The following is a 20,943-nucleotide window of genomic DNA, read 5'->3' as shown; positions in this document are numbered from 1 at the left end:
ACCCTCGAATTGTGAGAATTAGAAATAATCCTGACTACTGGGTTGCCACACTGTTAGATCCCCGGTACAAAAGTAAATTTGCAGAAATTATTCCTGCCATAGAAAGGGATGCACGCATGCAGGAGTATCAGCAGAGACTGTTGCAGAATCTTACATGTGCTTTTCCACAAAATACCAGTGGTGCACGTAGTGAATCTCACAGTTCCAACTTGCCAACCGTGGGACCGTCAAGTGTTCAGCACTCAAACCGTAACAGAACCACAGTATCTGCTGGTAACATCAATTTTGCGGAATCATTTCACCACTTTTTTAGCCCATCCTTTGCAAGGCCACAGGAGACAAGAAGTCTGACACATAGTCAACGCCTAGAGACGATGGTACAGGAGTATCTCCAAGTAAACATTGAAGCCACGACTGTGTCACTGGACCCTTGCTCTTTTTGGGCTTCCAATCTGGATAAATGGCCGGAGCTAGCCACTTACGCCTTGGAGATCTTGTCATGCCCCGCAGCCAGCGTTCTGTCTGAACGTGTGTTCAGTGCTGCTGGTGGTGTGCTGACAGATAAGCGCACGCGGCTCTCCACTGATAATGTAGACAGACTCACGTTCATAAAGATGAACAAATCATGGATCCGAAACGACTTTTCTACCCCTGTGTCATCCTGGGGAGAGTAAAAGCTTGATGATTGGTTAAAATCACCCTACCAACCGTTTTAAGCTTTCAAATTACTAATCATGTTTATCTGTATCTTGACTGGAAAATAATTTGGGCTTTGTAGCAGTGTGCAGCACTGATCCTATTAGGCCATCTATAATAAGCTTCACCAGATTTAAAATTAAAAATAATTTTTAGCTGCATCTAGCCCGGAAAATAATTTTGGGGCTCCGAGATGCGCAAGACACATAAGTGCCTTCTTGCTGCACTACCTGCAGCATGACCCTCATATTGTCAGAATTCGAAGTAATCATGACTACTGGGTTGCCACACTCTTAGATCCCCCAAACTTTTCGATCAACCTTTTCATTTTAATAAAGACCAAAAAAATGGTCATTTTTGAAATTATAAGCATTAGCAGGTTGTTAGAAACTGAAATCAAACAGTTTTCAACTCAAAACTTTATTCTAGGTGATGTTACATTTTCACATAGGACCCCTTGTTCGAAAGGAGCTTCTGAACTCTCTCGTCCATTGAATTTGTCAGGTTTTGGATGGTTTCTGCTTCAATTGTTTTGCATGAGGACAGAATACCCTCCCAGAGCTGTTGCTTAGATGTGAACTGCCTCCCGCCATCATAGACACTCCTTTTAATGATGCTCCAAAGGTTCTGAATGGGGTAGAGGTCAGGGGAGCATGGGGGTCACACCATAAGTTTGTCCCCTTTTATGCCCATATCAGCCAGAGATGCAGATGTTTTATGTGCAGCATGAGATGGTGCATTATCATGCAGAAAAATGATCTTGCTGTGAAATACACGGTTCTTCTTCTTGAACCATGGCAGGAAGTGCTGTTTGAGAAAATCCACATACATTATGGAGTTCATCTTTACCCCTTCAGGGATCCTAAAGGGGCCGACAATCTCTCTCCCCATGATTCCAGCCCAAAACATTACTCCACCTCCTCCTTGTTGGCGCTGTAGCCGTGTTTGCGTGGGGTGTCCATCAACCAGCCATCCTCCACTCCATTCATCTGGACCATCGAGCGCTGCACGGCACTCATCCGTGAACAAAACAGTTTTGAAATCAGTCTTCATGTAATGTTTGGCCCACTGGAGCCGTTTCTGCTTGTGTGAAGTGGATAGAGGAGGTCGACAGGATGGCGTATGCACAGCTGCAAACCTCTGAAGGACCCTGCATCTTGTTGTTCGGGGGACGTTGGAGGCACAAGCAGCTTCAAAAACTTGTCTGCTGCTATGACAAGGCTTTTTTGCCGCTGCTCTTTCAACCTGACGTAATTGCCTGTAGGAAAGAGTCCTCAATTTGCCCTTATCAGCACGCACACGTGTGTACTGTGAATCAGCTACATACTTCTTGATTGCCAAGACACTTCATCCTGATCATCGCACAATGTTGATTGTAGTCATGCCTTGACCTAAACACTCCACAATTTGTTGCTTCTCAGCAGCCGACACATCCTTTTTCTTTCCCATTTTGGCAGAAAATGTAGGCTGCTTAATAATGTGAGAGAGCCTTCTTAAGTAGTCTTGCCTTTCATTGGACACACCTGCCAAACTAATTAGCACAGGTGTCTGCAATTGCTTACAGTGATATAAAGAGCCCTGACACACATCACCATCAATGAGTTTAACTGACAAACAAACAAATTCTTCCCTTATCACTCCTAAACACTTTTTGCATAATAATTTGGAACGCGGTGTACATGTGCTTTTCCACAAAACACCAGTGGTTCACGTAGTGAATCTTACAGTTCTAACTTGCCAACCGTGGTCTGTATGGAATTGTTCAATAAAGGGCCCAAAATTAAGATAACATAGATGGGAGAGGTCTCTATGAATAGGAATTCCTAAGTATTTGATACCCTGTGAGGGCCAGGCAAAGGGAAAGTTGGACTGGATGGAATCCTATATGGATTTAGGGAGGGAGACATCGAGGGCCTCAGACTTCGCTGCATTGATTTTAAAATTTTACCATGTAACAAAGTGATCTATTTCAGCCATAACAGCAGGGATGGATATATGTGATTGAGTGATATATACTAGGACATCATCAGCAAATAGAGAGCACTTGTACTCGGTGCCTCCCACCTCAATCCACCTAATATTGGGGTTAGGGCGAATTGATGAGAGCAGGTGCTCCGTCACTAGGATGTATAAGAGAGGGGACAGAGGACATCCCTGCCTTGTCCCATTGGTGATTGTGAAAGGTGATGAAAATGTTCTGACGCACCCCCTGGGCCTTGGGACACCCGGAGCCGGACCCTTTTTGGTGGATGCTGGTGGTTGTAGTCTTCGTGGCGGCGATCCGGTTCCGTGGCTCAGGGCGGTCAAACCAGTGGCGGAACTATTTATGTGGTTTTGATGTTTAAATGTCCGACTACGCCACCCGTGGATTGCGGTCAGAGTGAACCGCCGCTACAGGGCAGACCGCTAAGGCTGGTGTTGTGGGTGCAGCAGAGCGTAGCATAACTCCCCACGGGAGGAGTATAGCCTCAGGGCAGTGTATGCGGAGGATGGGGGTGATGGTGCAGGGCAGCAGCAGTAACGACACGGAGTCAGTGATGCAGTTCAGGGCCTTTACTCACAGTTCTTATTATCCAGACCACGTCTGCAGGTAACGGCTGCCCACGTCGTACTGTGCTCACCAGGTGAGGGGCTCAGACAACTCCTAGATAACTTTGGAGCGCTTCACAGGACCCCCTTTGTGTGTCCTTTGTCTGGCCTTTCTTACCAACACTTCTGTCCGGCTGCCTCGGGCCTCCTCTTGGTAAACTTGGCGCCAGTTTCCCTGACCCTATGTGGTGCCTTCCTAGCGGGTGGAGCAAGGGGCTGCGCCACATAAAATGTCAGAGCCTCCGGTTTCTAGCTGAGGGTCGTTTCCTGCCTCCACTAGTTCGGGGACCGGTCTCCCCCTTTGGCCTGACCCCTCCACGCAGGTGGATTCGGGCGTGCGGTGGCGACTCGCCCGTCCGCACCCCTGGGATCCCTTCATTCCTCGTTCCTGGAGCCTTCTCCGTTCCTCTTCCTTCCTTCTCCCTCTTGCAGGCCTGGGCCTCTGTTACTAGGCCCGCCTCCGGAGCAGAGCTCATGCAGAGCCCCTGCTCCCTGCCACTTCTGCTCAGACTTCTCTGCACTGAACTAAGATGGTGCCCACCTTTTATACTCCCTTCTCAATGCACCCAGGAACTGCTTCCTCCCTGCTCCTGCACTGCAGGGTTCCCCTTCCTCAGTGTTCCCTCCCCCCACTCCAGCCAGGGACAGGGACTGTCGTGCCCATCTCAGGGGCATATTGGTCGCCCTGCCCCACGGCAATGTGGTGTAATGCATGCAGGTGTCGGGTCCTGATCCACACTCCATCCTTATCTGAGAGTGAGATATCACACCTCTGGGTGAGGTGCAATACGTCTGTAGCAACCGAGCCCTCGGTGCTACAGTTCCATTTATCTTCAGCCTAGGTGACGTATTGTGATACAGGGCCGTGATTTTGGCTATAAAAGGGTCCCCTAGACCCCTACCCCAAGCTTTTTAAGAGAATCATATATGGCGTGCCAGGAGACTCTATGGAATGCTTTCTCAGCATCCAACGAGAGTATCTACTTACAAATTTTTAACTGCATCTAGCCCAGGAAATACTTTGTGCCTAGTAGCAGTGTCTGCTAGTCAGCGGATTATCCCGGCTGTTAAGCAAGCTACACCACCTGTAGTTTGGACACTTAATTTTTTCAAAGGAAATGCTTCGGGACCACGGGATACTTAGTGAAGAGCATCAGGAGGCACCCCAAGGCATAGGGGCTGGGACTGGCACTAGGATGCCTTGCGGTGGACAGCCGAGCTCGATCCTTATAAAAGCTTTTTAACTGCAGCAGCTTTAGTGGACGCTACTGGAGCTGGAATTACGCGGCTGCTGGCATGAGACTTGCCCTCCAATAGATCCTTGTAAATGGATTTAAAGTGTATTCATTCAAATTAGAGGGACAATTTAAATTAAAAAGCTTAGAGCTGCCTCCACCACAGGGGGGCTCTCTCGACCCACCAGCGGACAGGCACCAGTATTGAGAGAGGGGGGCTGGCCGTCAGGGTTCACTGCGGCTCTGGCACAAACCCGGCGACACGGAGGTGGCACGGGCAGGAGCGGACTGGCCGTCTCGGCTTCTCACTTTTTGGATTTTAGAAGGGCATGACATGCCTATATCTGTGTCTCCCCCTCCTTTTACTCCTCCACCTCTTTTCTTTTCGCATGACTATATGTACTTGTCACTTTTCCATGTGTTAGTTGTGTCTTCTGAGCAGTTTGTCAGCTTTTGGACACCTTTGAAGGTGTTTTCTATGTGTTTCTATGTGTTTTTGTTTGCCTGCCATTGGTTTTAACGGTGTTCGAAGGTGTTCGACGAACAGTTCGACGAACAGTTCGGCGAACACACGGGTGTTCGACGAACCGAACCGAACTCGAACACTACGGGGGTGGCTCAACACTAATCTCCAACAAGGAGAAGACTGATGAGAGATGCAGCCAAAAGGCCCATGATCACTCTGGATGAACTGCAGAGATCTACAGCTGAGGTGGGAGAGTCTGTCCATAGGACAACAATCAGTCATACACTGCACAAATCGGGCCTTTATGGAAGAGTGGCAAGAAAGACATTTCTCAAAGATCCATAAAAAGTCTTGTTTGAAGCTTGCCACAAGCCACCTGGGAGACACACCAAACATGTGGAATAAGGTGCTCTGAGTTTGCTGCACTGAAAGTAAAGGGGCCGAATAATATTGCACGACCCACTTTTCAGTTTTTAATTTGTTAAAAAAGTTTAAAATATCCAATAAATTTTGTTCCACTTCACGATTGTGTCCCACTTGTTGATGATTCTTCCCCAAAAAAATTAGAATTTTATATCTTTGTTTGAAGCCAGAAATGTGGCAAAAGGTAGAAAAGTTCAAGGGGGCCAAATACTTTAACAATGCACTGTATATTGGCTCATGTGGTGCTTTTTTTTTTTTCTGCCAGTTTAAATTCTGATAATTGCAAAAAGTCGTGGAAGGAAAATACAACTGCAAAAAAGAAAAGACATATACAAATCTAAAAGCGAATACTTATGGTGCTGTCCATGGTTCACACCTCACTCACACTTTGCCCATTACTTTCTGAATATGAGAAAATAACATTAAACGCCTGATAATTGGATATAGTTTTGTAGATGTAGATCTGATTTCCTGTGAACTGAAATATTAAACATGGGGAAGGTTTCTGCTTCTATGTAGTTAGCCCCAACCTTTACTTGACTTTCTACCTTCAAGATCCTTTCACACTTGTGGATTGGGAGTCCATTTGCACTCGACCACTTCTGGGCTGCAGAGACTCGCAGCAAAGTATTCCATTGTCTCTTGTACTAAAGAGCAGAAAGTACATGATCCGATTTGACAATACTGCTAACAGTGTGAGCCCTGGAGGAAATGGGCACTGTGTGAATCCTAAATAGAGCGGAGTATGAGTTATTCATGCAGTCTGCCAGTTGTTACAGAACAAATATAGTAATAAACAACGCAGACATAGTCTAATTCCTTTTATTGTGGTGGGGAAAAGAAACTTTTTCTCTTTCCCTTGAATCTTTGCTCTAATGAAGAATAGTGATACGGTGTCTTTTTTAGAAATGTATAGTAAAATATGAGCTAAAATTATCATTGGATGACCGTACGGATAAGTAATCCACAGCAAACCATTCAATAGTGTCTTTTGGGGATTTTTCAGTAGGCTGCATTTGTTTGAGTAGAAATTGTAACCTTGCCACCTATTGGCTTTCAGTAAAGAGATTCTCCATTGCTAAACAAGTTAATCTTAATGGACAGAAACTGTTCGGATGGAATGATAAGGCTGTAGCCGAATAGCATTCGCAGATGATGCCCTTGCTGGATGTTAATGCCAGGGATCAGTGTGAGAAACTGAGCACTAACAGAGCAGGAGGTGATTTTCTTACAATGTCCTGAGTCGACTAGATTAACTTGTATAGTAGTGGAGAACCCCTTTAACTCTAATATAAGTAGTTCTGATTTCATAGAGACTAAGAATAAAGCTGGCCATACACATTAGATGGCTGTTAGTTGAACGATGTTTTGTCCGAATGTTCAGCTGACTCACATACACAGGAGCACTCATTCGTCCAAGTGCTCCTGTATTCTCTATGGGAAAGCCACCAGCTGAAATGTCGGCCGACGGCATGTCTCGAGGAGAGCAATGCGATTGGCAGTCTGAAATCGGATGTGAGAAATTGACATCTCCCCAGACTATCAGTTGGCTGACGCCCCCATACACATTAGACTGTTAGTCGAATGCATTGATATTGGAGTGTTCGGACCACACTAGTCTGTGTATGGGGCCCTTAAAGGGGTTGTCCGGTCAAAAGGGATAAGTCTGCACTGACTCTGTGTGACTGCAGACTTATGAATCCCCCCAGCTCACGCACTGTGCGCTGCTGGGATTTTCCGGTTTCAGACACGGTAATGGAGGGTATGTACAAGTTATACATACCCCCGGCCATTCATTGTCACCTTTCTCCATACGGTTGTATGGAGCGAGGCCACGCCCCCGTCTACTGACGCAGGTGGCCAGAGGGCGTGTCTGACTAGAAGGCGCGGCCTCGCTCAATACAAGTGTATGGAGAGTGAGGCCACACGCATTGGCTGGGAGTATGTATAATACATACATAGCCATCAGTCCCGGGTCTCATACCGGCGAATCCCTGCAGCGCACAGTGTGTGCCCTGGGGGGATTCATAAGTCTGCAGTCACACAGAGTAACTGCAAACTTATCACTTTTGACCGGACAACCCCTTTAAGGCTCTATGAGCACTGCCTCTGAGCCATTTATGAGCGGTGTACATTGTGACGATATCCTGACATTTACCTGTGACTGGGCCCAGGTATATGCTTCTGTATATAGTGGCATACGTTGCCCATAAGGTTCTATTTTCAATCTTTTATTAAGAGATGTGGATGAGAAGCTAGTTGATACATGACTTTGTCTATGCAAAGCGCATACTTGCAATCACGTTTCAAACATCAAAGCAGGAAACAGAGCCAAATCCTAACAGTGTTTATAGGACATAAGACACACTTCTAGTATTCGACAAGCTGCTACGTTAGCCGAAAATTTCTCAGGGTTAACAACACCGTTAAAGTAAAGCTCAGGATTGGAACTATTGTGAGTGTGTTAACAGGAGATGAAATAAATAACTATTCCAATATGATGTTATCTCTCCCTTATGTCCAATTGATGCAAGTATATTATTCTGACATGTATGCACCAGTAACCATATAAAACAAAAAATCATTAAATATTTTGACCTTTTCTTGTCTGTATTCAACTTTATTCTTTTCATCTTTACTTTAAAAACAACCACTACAGATCATGCAGTAGATTTCACCCAGCTTTCCCATACTAACTAGTGGGTGATATCTCTTGCGTCCAGTCACTACAACACAGATTTGCCGTTAGGTTTAAATATTCTTCATGACCACCCTAGTAGGAACTGTTATTGCGCTGTTATATTAAAAACTGATATATAATTATAGGGATTGTCCAATACCTGCAAAACCATTTTGGAATGAAGTAGTTTTCTTTTCAATATAAAATAAATATATTCTCACCTCCCGCATTGTTGGTGCGGTTCGTGTGAAATTATGTCACATGAACCCTTCAGCCAATCAGCATGGCTGAAGAGCACTGGTGCGGAAGATGAGTCATTTTTTTTCAATCTATTTTACAATGAGAACTGCTTCATTTTAAAAAGGGGTTGTGTAGTGGACAACCCTTTAAGAAACTGCCTACGGAAGAGAAAAATGTGCAACTTGTACTCTTATTACGTCCAATGAATCCAATGTCTCATTTGGAATTTTCTCGAGGAATTTCAATTATGTTGTATCTGTTCAGGAAACTTTTACATTTTACAGTCACTAATTATGTAATATATCAAATGTTTTTTATAGATCTTTAACAAGAATTGCATTGAACCAGGAGATGAGGAAAGAAATTGAGGAAAATCAGAAGGTTTGTTTTTGTTAGACTATCCTCCTCTTTTACAGTAAATATAAAAATATATATATATACACCACTGTTAAAATGCCAGGTTGTTGTCATGTAAGAAGATCATATGCAGAAGAATCATTTCAGAACTTTTTCAACCTTAAGGCTATGTGCCCACGATGCACAAATGCTCCGGATTTTTCCTGAGCGTTTCTGCATCTCCCTGGCAGAAAAAACGCATGCGGATTGTACATGCGGATTGTACATGCGGATTGTACATGCGTTTTTCCTGCCAGGGACATGTGGATGTGAAGCGTTCTTCACTTGCATTTCCGCATGCGGGTTGTCAAGCGCTTTCCAAGCGATTTTAGCATCACTTGGAAAGTGCTTGACAACTTGGTCACACTATATAAATCCATGCAACCTTAAAGAATGGTTAAAAATAAAAAAATGAATCTATACTTACCTTCTGATGGCCCCCGCAGTCTTGCTTCGCTCCGTCCCGGCTGCCAGCAGTTCGCGGTACACTGCACTGAAGGACCTGCCGTCACATGACTTTGACGTCAGCGCAAGTCCTTCAGTCCATCGCGATCTACTGGCATGGGAGGACGAGCGCAGCGGGGGCCGCCAGAAGGTAAGTATATATTTATTTTTTATTTTATTCTTTTTTTTTTTTTTACAGTTTGCTATGGTACCCAGGTCCGGAGGAGAGTCTCCTGTCCTCCATACCCGGGTACCATCCGCACATTGAAATGCATGGAATGCGCATCTACATATGCAGTGATGCGTAATACATGCGTTTCAATGCAAGTCAATGGCGGCGAAAACGCAGCACTTCCGCAAAATAATTGGTATTGCTGCGTTTTTTTCCGCAATGATAATCCGCAGCGGAAATTTCCGCAGCATGTGCGCAGCACATGCGGATTATCATTGGGGAACATGGCAGGCCTTCTACCATGCGTTTTTCAAGCGTTTCTGCAGCGTTTTTGCCGCTGCGGAAACGCTTAAAAAACACATCGTGGGCACACAGCCTTAAAGGGGTATTCCCCTCTCCAAAATCCTATCCCAATATGTAGTAGGTGTAATAATAATAATAGCAAATACCTCCAATTTGAAATGTAGTATAGTTTTTCTGGTATCCATTGTTACGACCGCTAGGAACTAGCTAACTGTCACTATATCAGTGGTCGTAACCATGGATACCTTAGGTCCTGCAATGCATGCACATGAGGAATGAGACATAGCGAATCAAAAAAACTATACTATATTTTTAATTGGAGGTATTTATTATTATTATTATTATTATTATTATTATTATTATTATTATGACACCTATTACTTATTGGGATAAGACCTTTGAGTTGGGAATATCCCTTTAATGTCATGGTCACCTATTATTATTATTATTATTATTTATTATAGCGCCATTTCTTCCATGGCGCTTTACATGTGAAAAGGGGTATACATAGCAAAAAAAATTACAATTATCTTGAACACAATGTGACAGCGACTGGTACAGCTATCTGTACAATTCCCCTACCTGGACATCTGTGTACAGCCCTCTTCAGGTGAACCCAGAAATTTTAAATCTGCTTCAGGTCTGGGCTCTGGCTGGGCCATTACAAAACTTTGATCTTCTGATAAAGCCATTCTTTTGTTGATTTGGAGGTATGCTTAGTGTTGTTGTCTTGCTGAAAGATGAAATTCCCCTTCATCTTCAAATTTTTAGCAGAGTCCTCATGGTTTTGATGCAAAATTGGCTGATATTTGAAACAATTCTAATTCCCTGCACCTTGACTAAGGTCCCAGTTTCAGCTGCTGAAAAATAACTCCAAAGCATAATGGTGCCTTCACCATGCTTCAATGTGGGAATGGTGTTTTTTGGATGATGCACAGTGTCCGCTTTGCACCAAACAAATTTTTTGGAATTATGTCCAAAAAGTTCAACCTTGGTCTCATCAACCATAACACATTTCCCCACATGCTTTTGGCAGACTTGATGTAGGTTTTGGCAATAAATTTCAGGCTTTTGGATGTTTATCTTTGTAAAAAAAAAAAAAAAGACTTTCATCTTGCCACACTACCTCACAGACTAGACTAGACATATGTGTATGAGATTGTTGTCACATGCTGTATGCAAGCACTACTTGCCAAAAATTCTTTCAGCTCCTTTATTGTTGCTGTAGACCTCTTGGCAGCCACCCAGCCCAATGTTCTTCTTTTAGTTTCTTCAATTTTTCAGGGTCATCCAGTTCTAAGTAATGTCCAGTTTTGAAGGTCATCCAGTTCTAGGCAAAATCAAGCCACTTCTTGATGACCGTCTTAAGTGTTCAATGATATATCTAATGGCTTGGAATTTTTTTTTGGAACTCTCTTCTGACTGATAACTTTCAACAATAAGATGCCTTTGTTGTGTTGTGAGCTGTTTACGAACCATGACTTTTGCTGTAAAATGCAACTGAGAAAATGTCAGGAAAACCCTACTAGAAAAGGTAAACTTTATATGAGGTTAATCAGAGTCACTAGTCACTATAAATGATGGCAGCTGTGTTCTGACTACTATTTAACATGAGTTTATATGTGATTGGTTAAGGGAAGAGTCAGATGGCTGTATAACTAGGACGAGGATCATAATGCAATGCTCAGACTGGCCATCGACTCTGGCAACCCAAGCGTGACAACTGCATAGAAATACATGCTGTCCGCTCGGGTCGGCGCAGCCGACGACTTGTCCGGGCATTACATTGCGATCCTCGTCCGAGCTATATGGCCGTCTGACTCTTCGCCAATTCAGAACACAACCACATCCACAGTTATAAGAGGGTGTTCACACTTTTTTGCAACCACATTTATTTTATTTTTTTATTTACACCCTCAAAATGATTTCAGTTTGTTTCTCAATGGACATGTACAGATTATGAGTGACCCTAAAATGTGGAAAAAGTTCTGAAATGATACTTCTTGGTGTGATTTTTTTTTTTTTGCATGACAAAGCCGTGGCATTTTAAAAGGGGTGTGTAAACTTTTTGTATCCACTATAATTAGTAAGTGTCGTAATAAAACAGAAAACAGAGAATCATCTGTTTATTATATGCTTGTTGTATTTTATTTTTATAAAACTGCTATGATTAAAACCCCCAATCAATTCAATATGCATATTGCATTTCCCTGTGGCACAGTAGCCCTGTAGTACATACACTTAGCAGACCGAAAGTCCTAAAATGTGCAAATAACTGTAATGAGAAGATAATTAAAAGGATTCAAGCTGGACAGGAGCCTTTATGAAGATGGTTGTCATTTTTTTACATTCTGCTTTTCCCCCAAGTGTATAGCACTAAACTTTCTAAACCCTAGTATTTGCAAGACAATAAATTGGCATTGGCGACATAGTGCCTATAGTCCATCCATCTAGCAGCAGGGGATGGCGGCTCCAGCTGTGCAGAACGGAATCATTCCCATTTGAGATAATGAAAGCAGAGCACCAAAATGCAGCAAAGGGAGAGGGATGACAAAGGTGTTAAAAGTAGAAAATATTATGATGATTGGGTTTAGGCAAAATAGTATTCAATCTGCATAGTAGTCTGTGAAATTCTGGCCTAGCTTTGAAAAGGTTATTAGAAATAAAAGAAAATAATCTGTTAAATTTGCACCACTGATTTCTCACTATAGACAGTAGTCAAATGAGACTACAATGCTGAAGCTGTATTGCGTATTAATGGGCTTTGTTCTACATCATTAGCTTATTTTTCTTAGTATGTTTTCTCTTGGGATATTAGTTGTCAGATTATTAAGAAGGATCTTTGTTGTGTAAACCAAAACTTTCTGTTTGTAGTCTCCTATGGTTCCTTGTGTCTGTATTATGTGTGTCCCTCTTCAAAATGTTAGCAAGTTCATCATTTCAACAGTGGTAAGTAATCTATCCCCAGGACTGCTCAAGGCTGTATTTTTTATGAATTTTGAAGACCTCTAGAAGGTAACCTTGGTCATGATTCTGGTGTTAGTTTCATATTTTCGATAATGCCTGGCTGATGTCTGCTGTTCTTAAAAAAGTAGTTAAAGGGATTGTCTTACCAGTGCTTTTTTAAGGGAGCGTTCCTGATCGATTGACATTTCAGACAGGCATTGTCCCGCTGCTGGCCCAAATTGTGCACTCACAGATGCAGCTTTGCCTCTGCCTAATCGGAGGTGCACAGTGGCACTGACGCTGGCTGGGATCAAGCGAGTCAGTCAGCTTTAAGCGGCGCTTACAATCTCTATTGAAGTCAACACTCCTTACAGATTACTTACAGTGAATCTGTCTGCAGGATTTTGCTACCTCATCTGAGAGCAGTATAGTATAGGAAAAGAGCCCCTGACTCCAGTGATGTATTATTTTGTTTACTGGGTGCTGTGGTTGTGACAGAGTTTTTATATGTAGCATGTAGCAGAGCTCAGAAAGCTAACCCCGCCCATACCAGACTCTCTAGATACACTGTCTATTGACAGTGAGCTGCTTATCAGAGGAGGGGGTGTGGTCAGTCTAGCAGTCCTGTGAGCTGTAGTCCAGGCAGTGATGGTCTCTTTCTAATAAAACCTTCATTGTAAGCAAGCAACAGCACACAGCCCAAAACAAGTGACATATCACTGAAATCTGTGCTTCAGCCCTTATCTCTGCTGTCTTCACATTACATAGCAAACACCTGCTGACAGATTCCCTTTAACAGACTGCAGCAGTGGCCGGTAACCTAGACAATGAACAGTAAACAATACAATTAAAACAACTCTCCGTTTTAGAAAAAAGAGAGGATTTTAATAACAAGTATATTGCAAATAATATGAAAGAAAACCTCGGCACACCGTAAGAAAAAGAGAATATGGACAATGCAGATAATGCAAAAAGAGAATACTGTTTATTAAGCCATCCTTTTCATAATGATAGTTCCACAAAAAAAATATTTTTATGTACATAGACATATACCATCCTTATCTTGTTTATGGTCCAATAATATTGCGCTTAAACAGAGTGCTGGCAAGGGGATACGTCCCAAATCAGGAGCGGTCCTGATTTGGGACGTATCCCCTTGCCAGCACTCTCTTCCCCTACAGGTTTTTCCTAGTACCATAAGGGCTTCTCCCATTAGTTCCTATTCTCTCAACAGCATATACCAAATTACCTTATACAAACCTACATAGGTCGAAATGCCAGTTCTTGTTGATCTAATACCCAATTACCTTGATAAAGACCTACTCAGGTCGAAACATCGGTGAATGTTTAAGCGCAATATTATTGGACCATAAACAAGATAAGGATGGTATATGTCTATGTACATAAAAATATTTTTTTTGTGGAACTATCATTATGAAAAGGATGGCTTAATAAACAGTATTCTCTTTTTGCATTATCTGCATTGTCCATATTCTCTTTTTCTTACGGTGTGCCGAGGTTTTCTTTCATATTATTAGACTTTATATTACCTCTGAGCACCCATATTTACAGTGAGCGACCCCTCATTTTGTACAAAGTATATTGCAAAGTTACTGATTTTTTTACATAGAAACAGAAAAAAATCATGGCACTTCCAATACTAGAAAAAGGTGTGAACAGGTGCTTACTAGGAGAAGCTACCTCCATATACAATGAACAAATAAAGTAGCACACTGCAACGCTAAGTATGTAAATATGAAATATGAATAGCATTACTGCTGTAAAAAATAGAAATAAGTGAGGAATTTTAGCACATGCAAATATGAAGTATGAATAGCAGGTCAGGCTACCTCTGGCGAGCACATGGAGGGCTGTGTGGCCCTCCAAAGAAATGCCACAGAACACCAGGATTGGCAAAGTCGCCACTGGCGCCCTGTGCTCTTCACAGATGAAAGCAGGTTCACACTGAGCACATGTAACAGAGTCTGGAGACGCAGTGGAGAGCGATCTGCTGCCTGCAACATCCTTCAGCGTGACCAGTTTGGCAGTGGGTCAGTAATGGTGTGGGGTGGCATTTCTTTGGAGGGCCGCACAGCCCTCCATGTGCTCGCCAGAGGTTGCCTGACTGCCACTAAGTACCGAGATGAGATCCTCATGTAACACCCCTTTAGGGCTACCACGGTACACTGGGTGTTATGGGGGGTCTCACTTCTCTAGGGCTCAGTGCCTCCACCCGAATCTTGATTGGAGCTCTCTCTCTGGGACTGCAGAAGGACTGTTATCTTCTGCCAGGGGCTGATTGGGGAAGCCCCTGCCACAGCTCAGTACACACTCACAGGGAACAGGAGTAAAACCGTTTAACAGGTTTATTGCTATGCAGCAGAATTGAGGTGGGTTTAAAGGAATAACATACAATACAAGTAACAGTGCTCTATAAAAGTCATGTACACATCACAATCTACTTCTACTCCGACCCTGCAAATATAACGTAGCAGGTTTTCCGTTTTTGTATTAACTCAGTCCAAACGTTGGGGCCCTGTTGCCGCAGATGTTGGCGCGCAAATGAGAACCATTGGTGCACTTAGATGAATATTAATGTCAATAGTCTGGGTTGTAGTGTACTCACTGTAAATGGCGCTGGTAGAACCACAAGTCTCAGAAGGGCACTCACTGTGTGTCTCAAACGGTCGGATGGTTCTCTGGACACCAGCTGGGGGCGGCAGGATTCAGGCCTTTATACGGTGGGAGTGCCGGTAGAACTCTCCGAGTCCTTGATGTAACTTGCTTCAGAGAGTGACAAGACTGCGCTCTCTCCAGCAGCGCGGGTATCTCAGAGGGGGCCGCAACACTCGGAAGCATAGAGGAATGCAGATCCACACCGCTCCGTCCCTCACAGCAAGCTGCCACGCTCTTTTTTTTCTCTGAACTTTCACTTCCTGCCCTGCTCCCTCCCCCAAGTCCCTCCTCATCCAATCCACTCTCTCTCCTTCTATCCTTCCAGGCTGTGTCATCTAACTGAAACAAGGGTCCCTGGGAGTTGTAGTCCACTGCAGCTCAGGGGAAAAACGGTTAATGTCTGTAAGTCCCTATTTAACAGCAGCTGCAAAGCTCTTCTTAGTGTCTGTAAGACACTAAGAAGGGGGGGGGGGGCGGAGGGGTGGTGGTGGGAGTTGCAATGCTCAAAAAGTTCCTGTCTAAAAGTGGTCCATCTTGATTTATATAATTGTTCACTAAATAAAAAACACTCACATTGATTTTTTAAATGGAAATGATCAAAAACCTGCCTTATTCCGTTCATGCCTGCCACCAAAACACCTCTGATCTTCCAAGGCAGACTCCACTGGGCACCTGGAAATGTCTTGTGGAATCGGCTATTAAAATATTACCTGCAGCTTGAGTTTTCATGGATCAGTCTTGTTCTTCCAGGACATCCCACAGATGCTTGCTCAAATTTTGATCTGGGGATTTTGGAGGAGTCAATACTTTGATATGATTGTCATGTTCTCCAAACCATACCTAGACAACTTCTGCTATGTGGTAGGACGTGAAGGGGATGTCCATGGTCTGGAACAATGTATGGGTAGATCTTATCTAAGCTACTGCTAATATTCACAGTTTTTCTGTGGGTGTCTGAGTCCTGTCCATGGTTTCAGTTATACTACTTTGAACCACTTTTAACAGCTACTAACTACTGCATAGCAGGAAGACCACGCAAAGCTTTGGCCATTGCCAAAGTTTTAGATCCTTACAAATTACAGTTACCCACTTCTCCTATTCTTAACTAATCAACTTCAAGGACTGACTGTTGACTTGCGATCTAATATATCTCCTACTTATTGTCAGGTGCCATTGTTGCCAGATTCCTCTCCTGTTAATGGTTTTATGACAGATCAGACTATATATGTATCATACACTTGGGCTTACAATTTAGCCTAGATCTTATACAAATGCAGTGCCTTTGTGAATTTCTACTTCCCCATATGATTAAGACAGATTTGCCCTATCTTTCATTATTTTTATTTCTAGCATTTATCTAACACCTATGGAATTCAAGCTGGAGATGCAAGCCTATATATCAATGGCCTTCAGATTGATCTTGATGTTCAGAATTCCTTCAGGTAAGACCTCGTAATTTTGCATGTAATTTTGAAGTATTTAAATACTACATATCTTTCCCCACAGTGTTTCAGGCTCCTGACATGATCTTTTGTTCATATGTACTGCTATTCTGCGGCTTTGACTACGATGAAGCAGCCACATCTAGGGAACTTTAGCTTAGCGACATGTGTCATCGCCAGAGTAACTGTTTAGCCCTAGTGTTAGGTGTCAGCAGGTCACACAGGCAAAGTTTGCTAGGTGTCACTGCTACATCTTCGCGTAGTACAAGTGAATAGGGTCGCATTGCAAGCCTGAGGTTACTTCGACTGTCGCAAGAAAGTCACGAATAGTTCAATCCTGGCAAAATTTGGTCGCTTTGCTTGTCACAGATGCAGCACCCTCAGGGTCTCAGTGCGACCCCATTCACTTGTATTTCACTGGGATGAAGTAGCAATAAATGGCAAACATCAGCCCCGCAACTGTAGCCTTGGAATTATTGTTACCATTATGATGTAACATGCATGTACGTGTGTGTGTGTGTGTATGGGTGTGTGTGTATATATATATATATACATATCTCCAAAAAGAGAATGGAGGCAGCACACAAACGGATGATGAAAAAATTGTCTTTTAATAGCCCATGTGGCTGTAGCAACGTTTTGGTCCCAAGATGTGGACCTTTCTCAAGAATAAAGGGAACACTTAACACAAGGTAACTCCAAGTCAATAACACTTCTGTGAAATCTACCTGTCCAGTTATGAAGCAACACTGATTGTGAATCAATTTCTCCTGCTGTTGTGCAAATGGAACAGACACCTGGTAGAAATGATAGGCAATTAGCGAGATACCCCCTATAAAGGAATGGTTCTGCAGGTGGTGACCACTGACCATTTCTCTGTTCTCATCCTTTTTGGTGTTGTTTTGGTCACTTTTTCCTTTTGCCATTGCTCTCACCCCTAGAGGGACAGTAGCATGAGGCGGTGTCTACAGTACAACTCACAGAAGTTGCTCAGGTAGTGCAGTTCATCCAGGATGGCACATCAGTGCGAGCTGTGGCAAGAAGGGTAGCTGTGTCTATCAGCACAGTGTCCAGAGCATGGAGCAGATACCAGGAGATGTGGAGGGAGCCATAGGAGGGCAACAACCCAGCAGCTGGACCATTACCTCCTCCTTTGTGCAAGGAGGAACAGGAGGAGCACTGCCAGAGCCCTGCAAAATGACCTCCAGCAGGCCACAAATGTGCATGTGTCTGCACAAACGGTTAGAAACCGACTCCATGAGGGTGGTATTAGGGCCCGATGTCCACAGATGGGGGTTGTGCTCACAGCCCAACACCGTGTAGGACTCTTGGCATTTGCCACAGAACACCAGGATTGGCAAAGTCGCCACTGGCGCCCTGTGCTCTTCACAGATGAAAGCAGTTTCACACTGAGCACATGTGACAGACGTGACAGAGTCTGGAGATGCCGTGGAGAGCGATCTGCTGCCTGTAACATCCTTCAGCATGACCTGTTTGGCAGTGGGTCAGTAATGGTGTGGTGTGGCATTTATTTGGAGGGCCGCACAGCCCTCCATGTGCTCGCCAGAGGTTGCCTGACTGCCATTAGGTACCGAGATGAGATCCTCAGACTCCTTGTGAGACCATATGCTGGTGCGGTTGGCCTTGGGTTCCTCCTCATGCATGACCATGCCAGACCTCATGTAGCTGGAGTGTGTCAGCAGTTCCTGCAAGATGAAGGCATTGAAGCTATGGACTGGCCCGCCCGTTCCCCAGACCTGAATACGATTGAGCACATCTGGGACATCATGTCTAGCTCCATCCCCCAACGTCACGTTGTACCACAGACTGTCCAGGAGTTGGCGGATGCTTTAGTCCAGGTCTGGGAGGGGATCCCACAGCAGACCATCCGCAACCTCATCAGGAGCATGCCCAGGCGTTGTAGGGAGGTCATACAGGCAAAGATGGTAACAAAGTGCAAGCTTTCGAGACTACTCAGGTCTCTTCATCAGGCATAGTATAACATGAAATCTGAAGAGTCATATAATTATACACAATAGGACACAGAAATAATGCAATAGATGAGACAAGTGACGTGAAGCAGAACTTTGAGTATGGGAGAGGGATAAACAAATGTGGCCGTAATTCAAATCTCAGAGAGACAGAAGAGTCTGGGAATATAAACTTGTTTCAACCTTTGACACAATGCAGGAATGAATGTGTTGTATGGATTTATGTCATTCTACATCAACTAAGGAATGTGCTCCTCGGTACCTGTGGGGTCATTACAAAACTTGACCAGACCTCAATCACATAACAATAAAACTTTCACACTCCTTATCTATGAACTGCTCCAATATTTACGGCCACATTTGTTTATCCCTCTCCCATACTCAAAGTTCTGCTTCACGTCACTTGTCTCATCTATTGCATTATTTCTGTGTCCTATTATGTATGAATATGTGACTCTTCAGATTTCATGATATACTATGCCTGATGAAGAGACCTGAATAGCCTTAAAAGCTTGCAATTTGTTACCATCTTTTCAGTTAGCCATTAAAAGGTATCAACGACTGAGGACTCTCAAATCTTTATATTTTTCTATCTACTGGCTAACACGGTACAAAGATATACATTTTCCCTGTAACAAAACATTGGTAATTGCAATAATTTTCTGGGAGAAATGCTTCATTTTTTTTAAACAATTTCAAGGGTGCCATGACTATATGTATGAGGCCTCTATGGGAATCTGTCACCAGGTGTATTCTGCCCTGTCTAAGGGCATCATGAAATGGTGATATACACACTGAATGTAGTAGTCTGTCACTTTTTATCTTACAATTTTCAAAAATCACAATTTGAAAGCTGCAGTGCTGGAGTCCTCTCAATAATGCGCATATACTGTGGAGTCCTCCATATTCATGAGCTGCTCGCTTTCCCCGCCCAGCTACCCCTGATTGACAGCTTTCTCCCAATCAACAGCAGAGACACGGGGTAAGCCAGTAGATGATGATTACTGAAAATGCCACAGTTTGATTACATTATTGAAAGGACACCTTCTTTACAGGTGACCAGTGGTGATTTAACAAAAAGACTTCTCTAAAAAAAACATTGCTATAATCAATCAAAGCTTACTAGGTATCTTCTGTATGTGAAGACTCATTCCTTTCCGAATGTGCATCCAATGATAAGTCATCGGAAGCAATGATCAATACGTACAATATATTGTTTAATTGAAGCGCTATTACATTATGTATAACCTTTTTTTTTTTGTGTGTGTGTGTGTCCGTCCAGTTTGGTAATATTTCTGCTTTACTTTACTCTTAACAGTATCTTAGATATTCTGAAAAATGAAGGGAAAGCACTATATGGGCTTTCAGTTCTGGGAATTAAAAATGAAGATATCATCAAATATTTGCAATTACAAGTCCATCCAGGAGAAGAAAATTATGCTTTAGATATCCGTAATTCTGCCATTAATGTAAGTATTCTCAGATTTGTTCATGAATATGTCATATAATATAATATGCATCTATTTCTCATATTTATTTATTATTATTATGATGAAAGAAGCCATGGAAAACAGGAAGCTTGACAAGAACTGTCCTGCAGAGTATCCAAGGGTCGTACACGACGGAATGGATAGAATCAGGATTTTTATTATGGTTGTTGTGCTTGGTGTTGTCCTGCTAATTTTATTTATTTATTTTTCCTATATTTCTTTCAATGTTTCAAACTGCACTTCATGGTAACCCATCTTCTGGTCTATTATGCCCCAAGAAGGAGTGGACAGAGACAATAGAGGGTCCCTGTGCAAGAACTGTATATGAAGCTTCTTATTGCATAGCTCATCATAAAGCTCCTATATTTTCTCTAATAATCCACCAGTAATTGTGGGCTATGAAGTTTATTAGCTCAAGCCATTATGTGCAATCTAATTGATAGTAGGAACCTACTTTTAAGATGATAGTGGGCCCAATAACCTATTGGAGCACAGGTTGCACCTACGTTATGTTCGCCCCTGGCCCTATAGATAAAGTTGTAACAGAGCTGAGGCTGGAATTCTCGCAATTTAATGCATGCATTGCTGTGTCCTCAATATTTTTGCCTACCATACAACTGTGGGCTAACCCCCATGCTGTCAGTCAGTTGCGGGGGAGGACGTACCCCACAGCTCATATCAGGACTCCAGTTTCTTCCTTTTGCAGCTAAGAATGTTTTTATGCACCAACAAAAACGTGACCTACCGGATGTAC

At 43.2% G+C, this 20,943-nt stretch overlaps 1 protein-coding gene across 1 annotated transcript in view; it reads left to right on the top strand.

The window, feature by feature from the left end:
• Window positions 1-20,943, top strand: part of UGGT2 (UDP-glucose glycoprotein glucosyltransferase 2) — a 399,382-nt gene that overhangs the window by 136,344 nt on the left and 242,095 nt on the right. Inside the window, exons 10-12 of the mRNA XM_073664152.1 lie at window positions 8,650-8,710; window positions 16,617-16,708; window positions 20,018-20,168. Of these exons, the coding sequence (XP_073520253.1) occupies window positions 8,650-8,710; window positions 16,617-16,708; window positions 20,018-20,168 (304 nt within the window). The remainder of the gene's footprint in view (window positions 1-8,649; window positions 8,711-16,616; window positions 16,709-20,017; window positions 20,169-20,943) is intronic.

Source organism: Phyllobates terribilis, unplaced genomic scaffold (assembly GCF_046119375.1).
Source record: "Phyllobates terribilis strain yellow unplaced genomic scaffold, ASM4611937v1 Scaffold_2__4_contigs__length_985480577, whole genome shotgun sequence".
Classification (NCBI taxonomy): Eukaryota; Metazoa; Chordata; class Amphibia; order Anura; family Dendrobatidae; genus Phyllobates; species Phyllobates terribilis.
This window is presented reverse-complemented; position numbering and strand designations above follow the sequence as displayed.